Raw genomic sequence first — 15,332 nt, forward strand, 5'->3', positions numbered from 1 at the left:
CCAAAAAAGGAAAGGGGTTATTTTTTTTTAAACGGACTAAAAAGGAAAGTAGGTCATTAAAAAAACGGAGGGAGTAATTAATATAATATCTTGTTAACCATAAAAAGAAACTAAGAATATATCATGACAGTTAGCTTCAGGTCTAGTCTAATAACATTTTTTTGTTCATTTTTATTTAATATGACTGGAGATACTAATCCTGGGGAATGGAACAAAACTCAAGGGACATCAAAGAAAATGAATAGTGAACAGTGACGGAACAGTTAAAATGGAGTGAGAGTAAAATAAGAAGTGCGATTTAAGGAGCTAAGAGGACATAGTTATTCATTTAGCAGCAGTATATACAACAGATAAGAGCAGTTAAAATGTCTTACTATGCTCCATTTTAATATATATATATACCTTATTAGACACGAAGATTAGGTATAACTCCCCAGGAATTTGTCCAAAAAACATCTAGCCTTTTTATCAGTTTAATCGAATACAATGATCCCTAAAATACTCAGCTTCGTGCTCAAGTTTCCATATCAATCAGCCCTCAGATGTTTCTTGGCAGATCAGCAAAAGAGTTGACGGTTTGGATTTCATCAATGTTGTGGCTGAAGTTTGCTAATATGTCAGCATGCCGGTTGGCCTGTCTGAAGCAGTGATTGATATTGAATACAGATTGTTCAACTAATCTTGAAATTCTTCAATGTAGCATTTGACAATAATAAAATGTCATATATTCAGAAACAATAATTTGGTACGTAGACTAAATTATTTCGGGATTAGTAGTGGGTACAAGTGGAGAAGAGGGGGAAATAAAGTATAATCGTGGTATAAATGGGTGTGGAGTAAGGGTAAGCACAACTTTATATGCTGGCTACCGCTGCTCAAGAGACTGCTCACGAAGGATAGCCAAAATGGTTATTAGCTAGCCAAAATAATACGTGGCTGCTGTGTGGTGCATATGAGGAATCTGCTACACATCTATTTTTTGAGTGTGCCTATTTTCTCAGTAATGTTTGCAAGGTGTAATTGAGTTATTGCTAGGGAACAAGGAATTAGGAGATTAATCCTTAAGAGTTTGTATTCAAGAAGTTGTTTGGATATAGTGGAGCTTAGTAATCCATGAAGCAGGTCCTGATTTTTCTCCTTTGAGCAAGGATTTCCACTTAAAAACCTTATGTCTACTATTTACTTTATTCCTACACTTCTTAGCTTATATATCTCCCAGTTCTTATTGTGTGAGTCTATCTTGGAACAAGTTCCTGAGTTGAGGAGCAATCCACTGCGGCCCCTCAATTTAATAAACCACTTCCGGCCATATGAACTAGGATCTAGGTCGTTTCGGTGGACCAATTTACTAGTGATTTTAAGCCTGTCATTCAGAGCAATTCTGTAGACACTCTCCCAGTTTCATCGTCGGTCCATTCTGCCATAGACTTTGCCCATGGAAATTTTATCCTGGAAGAGTATTTGTTGTTTGATTCGAGTAATTGTAGCAGAATTATGTCCATACTTCTTGAAGCATCGAGCTTACCAAATTTTCCCGCATACAATGCTATGTTGACTGCTATTAATGCCAAGAGGTCCTCCAACAACATTACATATATTGTGAGCCAGATTGTTTCTAGCAAAAATATGATTTTAGGTTTCCTCTTAAGCAATTCTACAGCAGGTGCACCTTGAATCAGGTTCAATATCAAACCTGATTAACGTGTCATCAAAGAGAAGCTTCTTGTTAATAAGTCTCCACATAAAAAATGAGACTTTGAAAGGGAGTCCTTCACTCCAAATATTTTTGGATTGCTATATACGATTCCCATTCTTATCTCAAATTTTTGTAAGCCGAGGTAGCGGTGAAGGCTCCATTATTGGATAACTTCCAGATAGCTTTATCCGTGATGTTTAAGTTGATACTCATACAACGAACTTATAGGCCACATTAGCATTACCAGGCTTCACTTTTAGATGAACATGATATATTAGAGGACCAAAAGAGATCCAACTATCCCACCAGAAAAGTATCTCATCCTTCTCAATCTTCCAAGAAATATTTTTGACTGCTTGCTTACTGATGCCCGGTAGTTTTCTCCAAGCATTGGGATCCTTAGGGGCCTTGACTTTGGATAATCTACTGATTATAACTAAAGCAATTAAAATAAAAGAGAGTATGATCTTAGGAGTTGTTCACATAGTTATTAGAGCCTAGGGCTATGATGCATAATTCCATCATATTTATTTAGCCCCACACCTGCATTGTTGAGCACGGATGTGATGAATCAATCCAACTGCATTTATATATTTGGCTCCAATTATGTATACATTGATTTCACGAACGAATAATATTTCTAACATCTATTTTAAAGGCTTTATCGCCCACTACACATAACTTCACATTTGGGGACTCTTTGTTACATTTTTTAATTTGTATTTTTTCTTGGCCAACAATTTTCCAAAGCAATACCTGCAATTTGGGGATTTTTCTTCTTACATTTTCCGTTCCTCACACTCTTCTATGTGCGCAACCAGAGGAATTGTCCGGATGATAAGCACCCTTCACATAGACAGAGCATTCATCATATGGGCAGAGATACAATGGAAGTGCACTTTTGAACTGTCCAGCCAAGCGAGACAACTTATAATTTCCTCCGCAAACACTGTGACTCCACTGAAATCGGCAAGCACCGGCTGAAACTCTCCAGTATGAGGACATGATGTTAATGAATATGTAAACAATGAGCTCATGATTCAACACAAACATGTGGATGCATTCTGGAGACAAAAAGCTAAACTGAATTATGGCCTATGATAAGAAAGAATTTCGCGAAACTCACTACAGCTAAGGAATGCATCAAAATTGTGGCCTATGATATTGTTGTCCTCCCAACACACAATGCATTCTGAAGACAAAAAACTAACCTAAAATTTCAGAGTTTAGAAAGAGAAGAGAAAATGAAGTTCTTCCGTGCTTGTATTCTGTTTCATAGGTTTGGGTACTTTGATCTTTTTCAATGTTAAGTTGGAAATGAGCATGAACTAGAGTATTTTAGGGATCTTTGTGTACGATTAGACTGACAAAAAGTAGGCTGCTGTTTGAACAAAATTCCATGGGCATCGTACCTTGTTAGCATGAAGAATGGGCCATCTGACTTATTAGGCCCAAGTCTCAATCCGGGTTAAAAGCTTAGCCCATTTAGTGTAACATATATTTTCATTGCCCATTTAGTGTAACATAAATTTTCATTCACATTACATTTTATGTTGTATAAAACAAAGGATCCAGATATTTTTCAAGCAGATCAATCAGAATAAAAAGTAACTTTCCCTTTTCTCTTCTTTAACCCTTTTTTCGATTAGGGTTTTCAGTGTTCAATCCATGGAGATTCATTGAATATATTGTCTAACATGGTATCAGAGCTCAGAACTAGATAATGCTGCTCACGAGATATCGATCGATCCTACCCTTGAAATTTTTCTACGGTGATTTTTTTCATATTTCAACAATTTTCCTCATCAAAATTCGCTTGAGTTTGTCCATTCCGGAGAATTTGGGTACACATTTGAGTCTTTCTCAGTGACTTTTTGAGATCATTTCGGCCAGTCAAGAAAAATTTTAGGCGATCTCAAAGTTCATCACATTTTGTTGAACAAAAGGCTTCTATTGTTCAGAGTTATTAGAAGAAATACGGTACTATCCTTCCCTTCTCCTCAATTTTCACTAATTCACAAACCTTGTATAGCCATTCTCGATTTACTGTGTAGTATATTCATATAATTGGTATTGAATAACTGTTTGATTTCTAAATGACTGAAAATACGAATACTACATCTACATCTGCGGGAACTAAGCGTTTTACTCCCTTCTCTATTAATCTCTCACATCCTTTTTATATTCATCCCTCCGATAACCCTAATACTCCACTTATTTCTCCTCATTTCGATGGGAATGTTTTTGTTCCCCGGAGGAGGAGTATGCTTGTAGCCTTGTCTGCAAAGAACGAAATAGGAGTTATTACAGGAAGAAATCCTCAACCAACAGAGGACTCTCCTTATTACTTGGGTTGGGAGCTTTGTAATGACATTCTCATTGCTTGGATTACAAACTCCCTATCCCAAAATATTTCTCTTAGTCTCATAGGCCATACTATAGCTAAAAAAAATCTAGAAAGATCTAAATGAGCATTTTGGACAGTCCAATGGGTCCAAATACATTAAAATTCAACGTGAGATAAATTCAACTAGTCAGGGCTCATCTGATATAGCCACTTATTTTATGAAAATGAGAAGCTTATGGAATGAATTAAACACAGCTTATGTAGGCCCTGTATGTACATGTGGTGCCCTATCCAAACTATTGGAGGAACAATAGTTATTCCAATTTTTGAGTGGATTAAATGAGGCTTACTCTACTTGTAAGACTATTATACTCATGATGTCACCTCTACCTTCCATTAATAGAGCATACTCTATGTTACAACATGATGATCACCAAAAGAAATGATCTCTTCATATCCCATCCTTCTCCACTGATTCCGCAACATTCTCAACTTCTACTAATTCATATACTCCTTTCAGAAGAGGAGAAAGTCTTTATATTTCTAATCAAAGATTATAGTTTGAACCCAAAAATAATCATAAACCTCTTTATGACTCCAAGTTTAATTAGAAGGTACAATTTGATCCCAAACATACCCAAATATTTCAATCTGACTATAAGAAGGGGAATTTTTCTGATACATCAAATTCCTTTTGCAAATATTACAAGAGATCTAGCCATATTATTGTGCATTGTCACAAACTACATGGCTTTCCTATTGATTTCAAGTTTACTAAGAACAAAAAAGCTACTACTTCATGTGTTCAACATAAAAAATATACAAAAGAAGCTTCTTCTCCTAATATTCCCATTAGTTTAACCAATGACCAGTACTAACACTATCAGTATCTTCTAAGTCTGTAAAATAGTACCTTCATTTTTGAAGGGATATTTGATAATGATAATACATATTTTAGTGCTTTTACAGATTTGCTTTATAGTTCGTTGTGTCTAGCACTTATTCTTATGCTTGTGCTCTCTCTCTCTCTCAATTAAAAAAATCTAGTCCCTGGATCCTAGATTCAGGTGCAACCAATCACATGACACCTCACAAACATCTTTTACACAGTTTTCAACCGTTACATAACCTTACTTAGTAACCCATCCCAATGGGTATAAAGTAAAAGTGGTATCTACTGGATCTTCTTATTTCAACTCTAAAATAATCCTTCATAATGTCCTTATTGTTCCATCTTTTCATTTTAATTTAATATCCCTCCACAAATTATTAACTCAACTTCAATGCCATGTTGTTCTCACCACTTATGCTTGCTTTCTATAGGGCCCTCCTTTGAAGAGGCCACTGGAGATTGGTAAAGCTGCCAATGGACTATACTTTCTGCATCAAGAACTGTCTGCAACCACTATTTCAACACCTGTATTTCCATCTGATGATTCTCCTTGTAGTAGTAATTCCAGTAGTAAATGCAATAATGTTCCAACTGTTTTCACTAATATTTTATTTCCTAGTATTTCTATTTCTTGTAATTCGTTCATCAACTGTGATATCAATTCCCCTTTTATTTCTAACAATTCCTCTTATGCTAATAACAAATTAGATATATTATAGCACCAAAGGTTAGGCCATTTTCGTTTTCATAAAATACATTGCATTTCAACTTTACCTGATAAACTATCTACTAAAAAACCTTTTATATGTTCAATATGTCTAATGGCACGACAACAAAGAACTTCATTTCCTTACAGTTCTATCCACTCTACTACCCATTTCAGGTGGTCCATATTAATAATGGGGCCCCTACAATACCCATACATATAATCACTAAAAGTACTTTCTTCCCTAGTGGATGACTGCACAAGGGTTACATGGACTCATTTATTATCTTGTAAAAGCAACTCTATCTGTACTAAAAGCATTTGTTTTTATGGTCAAAACCCATTTTAACTTACCTATCCAATCTTTCATATCTGATAATGTCCTTGAGTTAGGTGGGAGTTTACCTTGTCAACAATTCTTTTTAGCTAATGGTATACTTCACCAAACCACTATGTCTCATACTCCACAACAAATATGGAGTAGTTGAGAGGAAACACAAACACTTACTTGAAGTATCTAGATCCCTCTTGTTTCAATTTGGCTTACCAAAGAAATACTGAGGGGAATGTGTTTTAACAACAACTTAACTTATTAATAAGCTTTCTTCTACTGTTTTAAACACCATCTCTCCCATTTAGAGGTTATTTGTCCACCCTCCCTCTTATAAATATCTCAAATCCTTTGGTTGTCTATGTTATGCCACTACTAATAAACTCGGCAGGGACAAGTTTCCCTCTAGATCTATCCCAACTATCTTTCTTGGATACTCATATGGTAAAAAGGCATATAAATTTCTCAAATTATTATCTCACTCAATTTTTTTCTCTAGAGATGTCACTTTTTATGAACACATCTTTCCTTACCTATCTAATACACAATTTCCCACTGATATCTCACTTTTTTCCTCTTTTATTAACGTACCTATTTCTTCAAATCCTACTCCTGTTCCACCTGCTCCATTTGTTCCACCATCACTTGCTGCTACCTCTTATATTCCTAATTCTATACTATCTGATACCATTGTTTCATTACCTACTACACCTTCTTCTTTGTCCCTTGTTCCACCTACTCTCATTCCTACTAGAAAATCTTCTAGAATTGTCCATTGAACTTCCCATCTTGTAGACCATGTTTGCATTTCTATCAGTCCTTCTTCTCCACCAATTAAGCACATTCATGAGCCTCAGATCTACCACAGGGCTGTTTCTAATCCTGCTTAGCGGGATGCTATGTTAAAAGAGTTTTAAGATTTTGAAACTAATGACACTTGGGACATTATTCCTCTTTCCCTTGATAAAAAAGCTATTCCTCCCAAATGGGTATACAAGGTAAAGCATAAATCAGATAGTTTTATTGAAAGATATAAAGCTAGACTTGTTATTCGAGGTGATACTCAAAGCTGGGTATAGATTACAATAAGAATTTCTCCCTTGTGGTTAAAATCACCACCATAAAATGCCTTTTAGCTGTGGCTGCCAAGAGGGGTAGTACAGTTTTCCAACTAGATGTGAATAATGCTTTCTTGCATGGGTTTTTTGAAGAAGAGATCTACATGAAACTCCTTCTTGGTATTACTGTCACTCCATCTTTCTCTACCCCACTATGCATCTTAAAAAAATCTCTCTATAATCTTAAACAAGCCTCTTGACAGTGGTTTTCTAAACTGTCTTAGGCACTGTTGTCCAAAGGATTTACTGCCAGCCAAAATGACTATTCATTGTTTACTAAGATCTCTGGGTCTCTAATTGTATTTGTTGTGCATGCTGATGATATACTATTGGCTGGATATGATCTTACTGCCTTAGCTGATTTAAAGGAATTTTTGGACGCTTAATTCCATATTAAAGATTTGTGTCATGTTCACTACTTCTTGGGGTTAGAAATTTCTTACACCCCCGCTGGTTCTACTGTTTGCAGGAAAAAATACACTAATGACCTTCTTTAGGATTTCCATTATGATGGCCTTACTTCTGTCAGTACATCACTTGATTCTTCTATGAAATTACTGGTTGATATGGATGCTCCACCCATTGATGCCTCCCTTTATAGGCATCTCATTGGGAAGTTGAATTTCTTACAACATACTCATCTCGATATTGACTTTTTAGTATAGCATCTTAGTTAATATTTGAATGCACCTCAGGTACCTCACAGGCTAGCTGTTTTACATGTTATGCTATTTTCTTAATGCTCCTGATCAGGATATTTTTCTTTCTAATTCTCCTAATTTTTCTCTTACAACATATTCAGATTCTGATTGGACTGTATGTGTTAATTTTAGAAAATCTGTTACTGGTTTCTATATTACTCTTGGTGGGTCTCCCATTTCTTGGAAGAGTAAAAAGCAATACACCATATCTTTATCTTCCACTGAGGCTAAGTATTGAGCCTTATGGAAGGTTGTTGCTGAACTATGTTGGTTACGTCGTTTATTGGGTAACATTAGTGTCTCTATTAACATCATGTTCCTATTTTTTTTATGATAGCTTGACAGCCATTCACATTGCTCGAAATCCAGTTTTCCATGAATGCACGAAGTATATAGATGTTGATTGCTGCTTCGTCTGTGTATGGTTGACTACTAGTGTGATTTCTCTTCACCATCTTCACACCTCTAAGCAACTTGCTGATTTACTGACAAAGCCCCTTTCAGGAGCTTTTCATTGTCAAAGATGTCTGTGTGCCCCCCTTCCTGCTTGAGGGAAAGTGTTAGCATGAAGAATGAGTCGTCTGACTTAGTAGGCTCAAGTCTCAATCTGGGTTAAAAGCTTATCCCATTTAGTGTAACATACATTTTCATTCACATTACATTTTATGTTGTATAAAATAAAGGATCCAGATATTTTTCAAGTAGAGTAGTTAGAATAAAAAGTAACTTTCCATTTTCTCTTCTTCTTCTTTTCCTTTTTTTTGATTAGGGTTTTCAGTGTTCAATCCATGACGATTTATTGAATATACTGTCTAACATACATAAATCTTTATGTCTAAAATCGAACAGTATAAATCTCTCTTATTTGTTGTGTATCCAACGGCCAAATGAAAATGCATTTATACAATAGACTAGACCTGAGGCTAATATCATGATACATTATAATTTAAAAAAAGATAATGCTCTAAAAACCGATAAAACCTAAAACACCATAAGAAATATCGATGCCACAAGATTAATAAAACCTAAAACACCATAAAGCAAATGTAATTCTGCTCCAACACTAATCAATTGAACATATTTTTATAGCTCACTGATCTATTGAATGAGTTGTCTTGATTTTCTTGCAGAAAAATCACCCTAATTTTGAGAACTGAAAAAGTTCCTTGAATCAATTTTAATTTTCTCTTTTTGTATTAAATATTTTTCATGACGTAGTCTTTAGTTTTTTTTGCTATAGTTTTTTAATCTCCAATAGGGAAACTGATATTGACTTATTGAATGTTCATGTTATTTGATGTTCCTTGAGTTCTGCTCCATTCCCTAGGGTTAGAATCTCTGTGTACATTAAAAAATAATTGTAATACCCCACGTTTTTAATGCTCTAGTAATGCTTTAAAAATGATCCATAGGACCTCTATATTGATGGTAAAACAAGTCTATTGGTTGTGGGTTGCATTGGGGGTAGTTTTGGATGTTGAAAATGGGTGGGCGTTGCAAAGGGTACCACCCACCACAAAGGCTCCGCACTACGCAGGGATCTCCAAACACCACTGGAATGGGTTGCGTTTGGTTGTATGCCTCCAACCTTGTGGTTGGCTTTGGCTGTGCATCGCCAATCCTGAGGTTGGCTTTGGCCATGCGCTGCCAAGCAAAAGCCAAGCATCAAAAAGTACTCCGTTTTATTCTATTTTAAGGGCACTAAGGTCTTTTCACTCCCTATAACCGTCCCTAATCCCTTATGAATGAAATTTAGGTCTTTAAACATGTTATTTCACTTCTCAATTCCCCAAATTATCTCCCCTAAAGCAAAAGGAGAGAAACTACCTAGGGTTTGAGGATCTTTAGCTTTAAGGGTCAAAGTTTCTTACATTCTCATCGTTATCAAAGTATACGGGACTATCCTAATCTCATCGGTGTAAGTTTACCATTTTAACAAGTTTTAAGGATATATAACTATATATATGTAATAAGTTTTGGAAAATTATTTAAAGACCATGCATCATGAACCCAATTTGACGAAAGTATGTATTTGTCATGGGGTTCTTCCATAAGCTTGATTTATAATCGTGTGCATACATGATATGAGTATTGAAAAGTGATTTATGAGCATGATTTGTGAAATTCCCTTCCCTGTGATGAAATTCATTGTATTAACATGTTACGAATTGTGAAATAGGTTTGAGAGCATGAATTGTAAGTCATAGTTTTAATCATGAGATTTATGTGTGTCTAATATTGGAGTTATTTTATGATTGATGATAATTTTTGAGTTTTAAATTCCTCCTGATTATGATACATGGCTGTTTGACGCATTTTTCAAAGTGGTGATTTCTATTCTAAATCCTATGATTTCCTAATGAAGAAACTGCATGTGATTAATGAAAGAATTAACCACCATGTGTTAAAGTCTTGAAAAGAGAGCGTGTTTGCACAATTTTCATATACTTTTGAAAATAAGAACTGTTGTGTTATTTGATAAATCTTTGGTGGTCATTTGCATGATTTTGAATGAGAAGGGCTATGGTTTTGATATGATATAGCTTACAAGTCTAGGTATGACGGTACCTATTATGAAATTCCCTTAAAATGAAAACGTTTTGAGTATGAAGCATGGGTTTAAGATGTTAAAATTGAGCGTAAAGAGAGATAAATGGTTACTCGAAGAACACATTTGAGTAACAGGGCTCATTGTGGAAAATCGTGTTCTGCTGATACGTGTATTATCCTGAAAGGGGGATAATTAGGACATCATGAAAGGGTGATGCCTACGGTATGCTTGAAAGGGGGTATTATCATGAAAACTCCAATTCTTGTGACAAACTTGAATTGAATGCATAGCTACCTAGTTAAGGGCTAACCCTTATAGCTCATGGGGAATCAGAATGGTAGGGTGTACCAACTAGCTCAGAAGTAAAGCAAAGAGTCAAGTCAAAGTCTTACAAGCATGAATTGAAGTTCTTTAAATTTTCCCCATGTGGTTTTATGTCTATATTATGCTAAACTATTTTCAAAATGCTCTCAATTATGTTATACGAAGTAGATGTTATTTTTGGCTAGTTCTATGTACCAATATTCTCCAAGTATTGACCCCTATATTTTAAGTTCTACGGTATACTTCCATCGTCCATCATATCAGTAGAACACTTGGGATATGACAGAAGTGTTGAGTCATCCATCTTTCGGAAGACATTTACTCAAATGTTGAGTCTTTCAGTATATGGTCCAACCGGGGGCTTTGCCCCGACCTAGATAGTTATTTTTTGATTAGATGCTTTGTAGACGGAATATGAGTATTGTATTGTCATAATTTCGTTGACATATTTTGGATTATAAGTTTCCATTGAACATTATTATATCTTTTGCACTTTGATTTATGTATAGATTATGCTTATGATAGTATGCTAAGGGGTCTCTTAGGCTTTCGTGATTTGGGATGCTCATCGCAGCCAAGGCCTCGGCTTGAGTCGTGACAATAATGAGCAAGAAATGTTATGAAATCAACAGACTAAACCTGAGTGTAACTATTTTGATATATTCTTATTTGATGAAAGATGCATGCATTGGAAACCGATAAACTTAAAACACTAGAGAAAAGATGCCATAAGAGTAAAGATGACAAAGGAGCTTTGAAAAGCAATGCCATTAAGATTGATAAGGAGCGGCAACCAAGTAAAGATCATTTTTTCTGACAGATCCTATCCCAACCAATTCATTCATGTCCAAGTCTTGTGGCTTCATTCCAGTAGGGAGTTTCCAATTGAAGTGGTAAAGCAATTGAGCCAACGGTAAATAAATATTAGCCAAGCCAAATGATATTCCAGGACAAATCCTCCTTCCACTCCCAAAGGGAAGATATTCAAAATTATTACCAAGAAAGTCAATAGAAGACTGCTCAAATCTCTCCGGCTTAAAGCTTTCTGCGTCATCCCAATATTTTGGATCTCTACCAATTGCCCAAACATTAACCATGACCTTGGTCTTCTCAGGAATAATGTAGCCGTTTAAGTCAGTCTCTTCCCTACATTCTCTTGGGACCAAAAGTGGAAGTGGAGGATGAAGTCTCAGAGTTTCTTTAATCACTAACTTTAAGTACTTGAGTTCCTCCACATCATTAGTATTGAACGTTACTTTGTCTCTAAAGGCTTCTCGTACTTCTTGTTGAGCTTTGATGAATATACTTGGATTTTTCATCATTTGAACCATAGCCCATACAATTGTTGCTGCTGAAGTTTCTGTTCCAGCTGTAAACATGTCCTGCAATTAATAGCCAAATTATTAAATTGAAGATCACACATGCTATTTCCATTGCATAATCGGACTATTGCACATGCTCCTTCCTCATCTAATTAACTTTTTTTAACAAACTAACTTTTACACCAAACTTTTGAGATAAGATATTATATGGTCACTCAGTTAAGGGTATATAGTTTTCTTAGAAAGTCATTCAACTTTGTTTTATAATCCAAAAGTACGACGCTCAACTATTGATATTTCACTTGAGAAGTTACCTAACCAATACTTAAGTCACTTTTGTGTTATAAAACAAAGTTGAGTGACTTTCTATAAATACTGTCCTTGGTTTAATGACCATCTAAGATATTATCTCCGCACTTTTTGCAGATCTCTTTGTTACACATCAAAAGATCAGTTTTCCAAATAAAAAAGTTTTAGTAATTACTATTATTTTTAAGCTATCGCAATGGATATGGAATTCTTATATGGTTAAATAAGTAAGAGAAAGCATAGTATTCAATACTTACAATAATAACAGTTTTGATATTGTTGTTGGTGATAGGAAATTGAAGAGCTCCATCCTTCTTAAGTCTTAGTAGGACGTCAATTAGGTCTTCACCTTCTAATGCATCATCATTCTTCTGAGTTGAAAGATTCTTCTTATGCTCGTTGATGACATCCTCAACAGTTGAATCTACCTTACGGTGGAGATCAAGAAGTGTTTGTTTTGCTGGACTGAGAAAATGAAGAAGCTTGAATGAAGGGAAGATGTCAGTCATATCAAAGCCTCCTGCTAAGGTTACCACTCTGCTCATTAGTTTAACAAATTTGTCTTGTTCCTTCAGTACTTGCCCAAATGCTGATCTACATATGATGGAACTTGTGAACCAAGTGACCTTTTCAGTAAAATTAACCAGCTCACCAGAAGATGAAGATGATCGGATAGAGTCAATGAGACGAAAAACTTCATCATGTCTGATCGAGCTAAATGCTCGAACATTCTTTGCACTCAACACTTCTAAGACACAAATTTTACGCATTTGTCTCCAGTATTCACCTGTTAGGTTAGAAATTAATAGGTGTCATGCAAAATCTGACAAAGAAATTGATAGGTGTCATGTAAAATTTAACAAAACGAATCTTGGATGACGATAAATAAGAAAATTTGAAATATATCAAAAAGAACATAACAATGAAACTTGGTTAATTTGGTCTATTAATATCATACATATGAGAAATAGGTTTACGTTCTCTCCTTATCAGAATATCTCAATAAACTTAGTGGCCTAAAGCCAAAATTTAATATGAGGACTTAAATATATACACATTATAAAAAATAATATTTTAATAATTTAAAATGATCTTTTTTTGTTCTTTCATATTAGTTGTTTGTGGTGGAGTATTCTTTAAAGACACGTAACCTTTAACTTCACATATTAATATTATTATTGATAAAAATAAGGATTAATTTTAGTGAATAAGATGTTAGATATTTATTTGTAATACATTAACTTAGATGTTATTGTTAAAACCTTATTTATTAATATGAAGTTTGAGTTGTTTAATACAATGTTCGAAAATATTTATGATAAAAATTAAATAGTTTTTTCTTTTCTTTATTATTTATTTTTTTAAAAAATAAATTCCAAGCATATTTCTCAACCTTCATTATTATTTCAAGTGAAATTAAAATTATAAAATTTAGTATTAAAATTTTTGAAGCCTCAAATCATAGGAGCCTAACCAAATGCTTTACTAACCTTACCTTGAACCACCCTTGCCCCATATAAACAAGACTCCTTTTAAGGATTACCTTATGGATACCATAAATTAATAAGGAAGGATCCTAACACATAACACTCACCATAGGGGCTAAAGGCAATATCACACCTATCATAGCAGATAATGTCCGCGGCTATGATTTTAGGCCTAGATGCAAAAGCGAGGTCATGAGTTTTCAGTACTTGTTTAGCCAATTCAGAAGAAGAAACAACAATTGCAGAAACTTCACCAAACTGAAGATGCATGATCGGTCCATATTTTTTGGCTAAATCTCCAAGAATGCGGTGTGGAACTCCACCAGCCATGTGATGCATGTTTCCTATAAAAGGAAGTTTCCATGGACCTGGAGGAAATTTTTTGGTTTGGCTCTTCCATTTCCTTAACAAATAGAGGAAGGTTAGAAAAAGGAAGATGGAAGCCAAGCTGAAGAATTGCATTTTGGGAGAGTTAAGTAATGTGTTTGGTGATTCTTCAAAGTTCTGCATTTATAGTGGCGAAGAGAGACAACCAATCTTCTCATCTTTTCAATCAAAATAAAATTTAAATATCTGTCAAGATCATGTTGACGTAATGTTATACTTCGTTTCATTTTATACATATTGAATATAGAGTTTAAGACATATAATGGATTTTAAATTGCTGATGTGTATATTATATGATATTAAAATAACTTTGTAACACTTTGTTTTCTTGATTGTACACACTTTTTGATTATAAAATGTTTCTTTACCAATTTTATATATATGCGTGTGTGAACAAAGTATATTTTGAGAGTGCGACTGATTTAGTTTTTCAACTCTTGGGACTTTTGCACAAAACACTGAATATTTCTTAGTTCCACAAAAGTCATTGATCTTATGTAAGAAAGTGGGTTGGGTGGAGCATTTGAAGATATTATCTTACCTTATACGTGGAGAATTCTGGACCAAAATAAATTATTTTTAAATTAATTCATCAAAGTAATATATTTTTTTTTGAAGCTTTATCAAACTAGTATAAACATTGTTCCCACATATTATGCTTTAAAAAAAGTTAACGGACCAAAAAGCGCTGTGAATGACGTTAAAATAGGAATCATTACTGTCAGTAACGTTTTTGACATAAAACGTTACTGTTAGTAACGAGACTCTGCAACTCTATCACATCAGAATCTTTGTACAAATCTGACGTTAAATTTTTTATTGCCAATTACGTTTTAACTTTAAGACGTTACTCCGAGTAACGATACCATCAAATCAACTCAAAACTCTATGGCATCGAAATTTTTGACATTAAAATCATTATCAGTAGTAACTTTTTAAGATAAAAATGTTACTATGCATGGGTAACGATTCTATCAAATCAAACTACTGATAACAACTTTGTTGTCAAAAATTCTGACGCCACAGAGTTTTGATTTAATTTGATAGTATCGTTACTAGGAGTAACGTTTTAAAGCTAAAACGTAATTGACAGTAACAAATTTAACATCAGATTTGTACAAAGATTCTAATGTGCCAGAGTTGCAGAGTCTCGTTACTCAC

The 15,332-nt window shown here is 34.5% G+C and overlaps 1 protein-coding gene across 1 annotated transcript; it reads right to left on the reverse strand.

Moving 5' to 3' along the window:
• Positions 1-11,306: 11,306 nt before the first annotated feature.
• LOC107851512 (cytochrome P450 71D7) lies at positions 11,307-14,309 on the reverse strand. The gene is made up of 3 exons (XM_016696569.2): positions 13,892-14,309; positions 12,555-13,084; positions 11,307-12,048 (listed from the first exon to the last, which is right to left on the reverse strand). Exons 1-3 carry the CDS (start codon positions 14,292-14,294, stop codon positions 11,437-11,439), a joined length of 1,545 nt encoding a protein of 514 aa, XP_016552055.2. The 5' UTR covers positions 14,295-14,309; the 3' UTR covers positions 11,307-11,436.
• Positions 14,310-15,332: the final 1,023 nt, after the last annotated feature.

This window comes from Capsicum annuum, chromosome 12 (assembly GCF_002878395.1).
Source record: "Capsicum annuum cultivar UCD-10X-F1 chromosome 12, UCD10Xv1.1, whole genome shotgun sequence".
NCBI classification, from domain to species: Eukaryota; Viridiplantae; Streptophyta; class Magnoliopsida; order Solanales; family Solanaceae; genus Capsicum; species Capsicum annuum.

What these genes read in the sequence shown, in the direction of transcription:
- LOC107851512 (XM_016696569.2), bottom strand. Translation starts at nt 14,294, where the DNA reads ATGCAGAACTTTGAAGAATCACCAAACACATTACTTAACTCTCCCAAA. An exon ending in TATTGCCTTTAGCCCCTATG is followed by an intron (nt 13,085 to 13,891) that starts GTGAGTGTTATG and finishes CTAACCTAACAG; the next exon opens with GTGAATACTGGAGACAAATG. An exon ending in ATATCAAAACTGTTATTATT is followed by an intron (nt 12,049 to 12,554) that starts GTAAGTATTGAA and finishes TATTAATTGCAG; the next exon opens with GACATGTTTACAGCTGGAAC.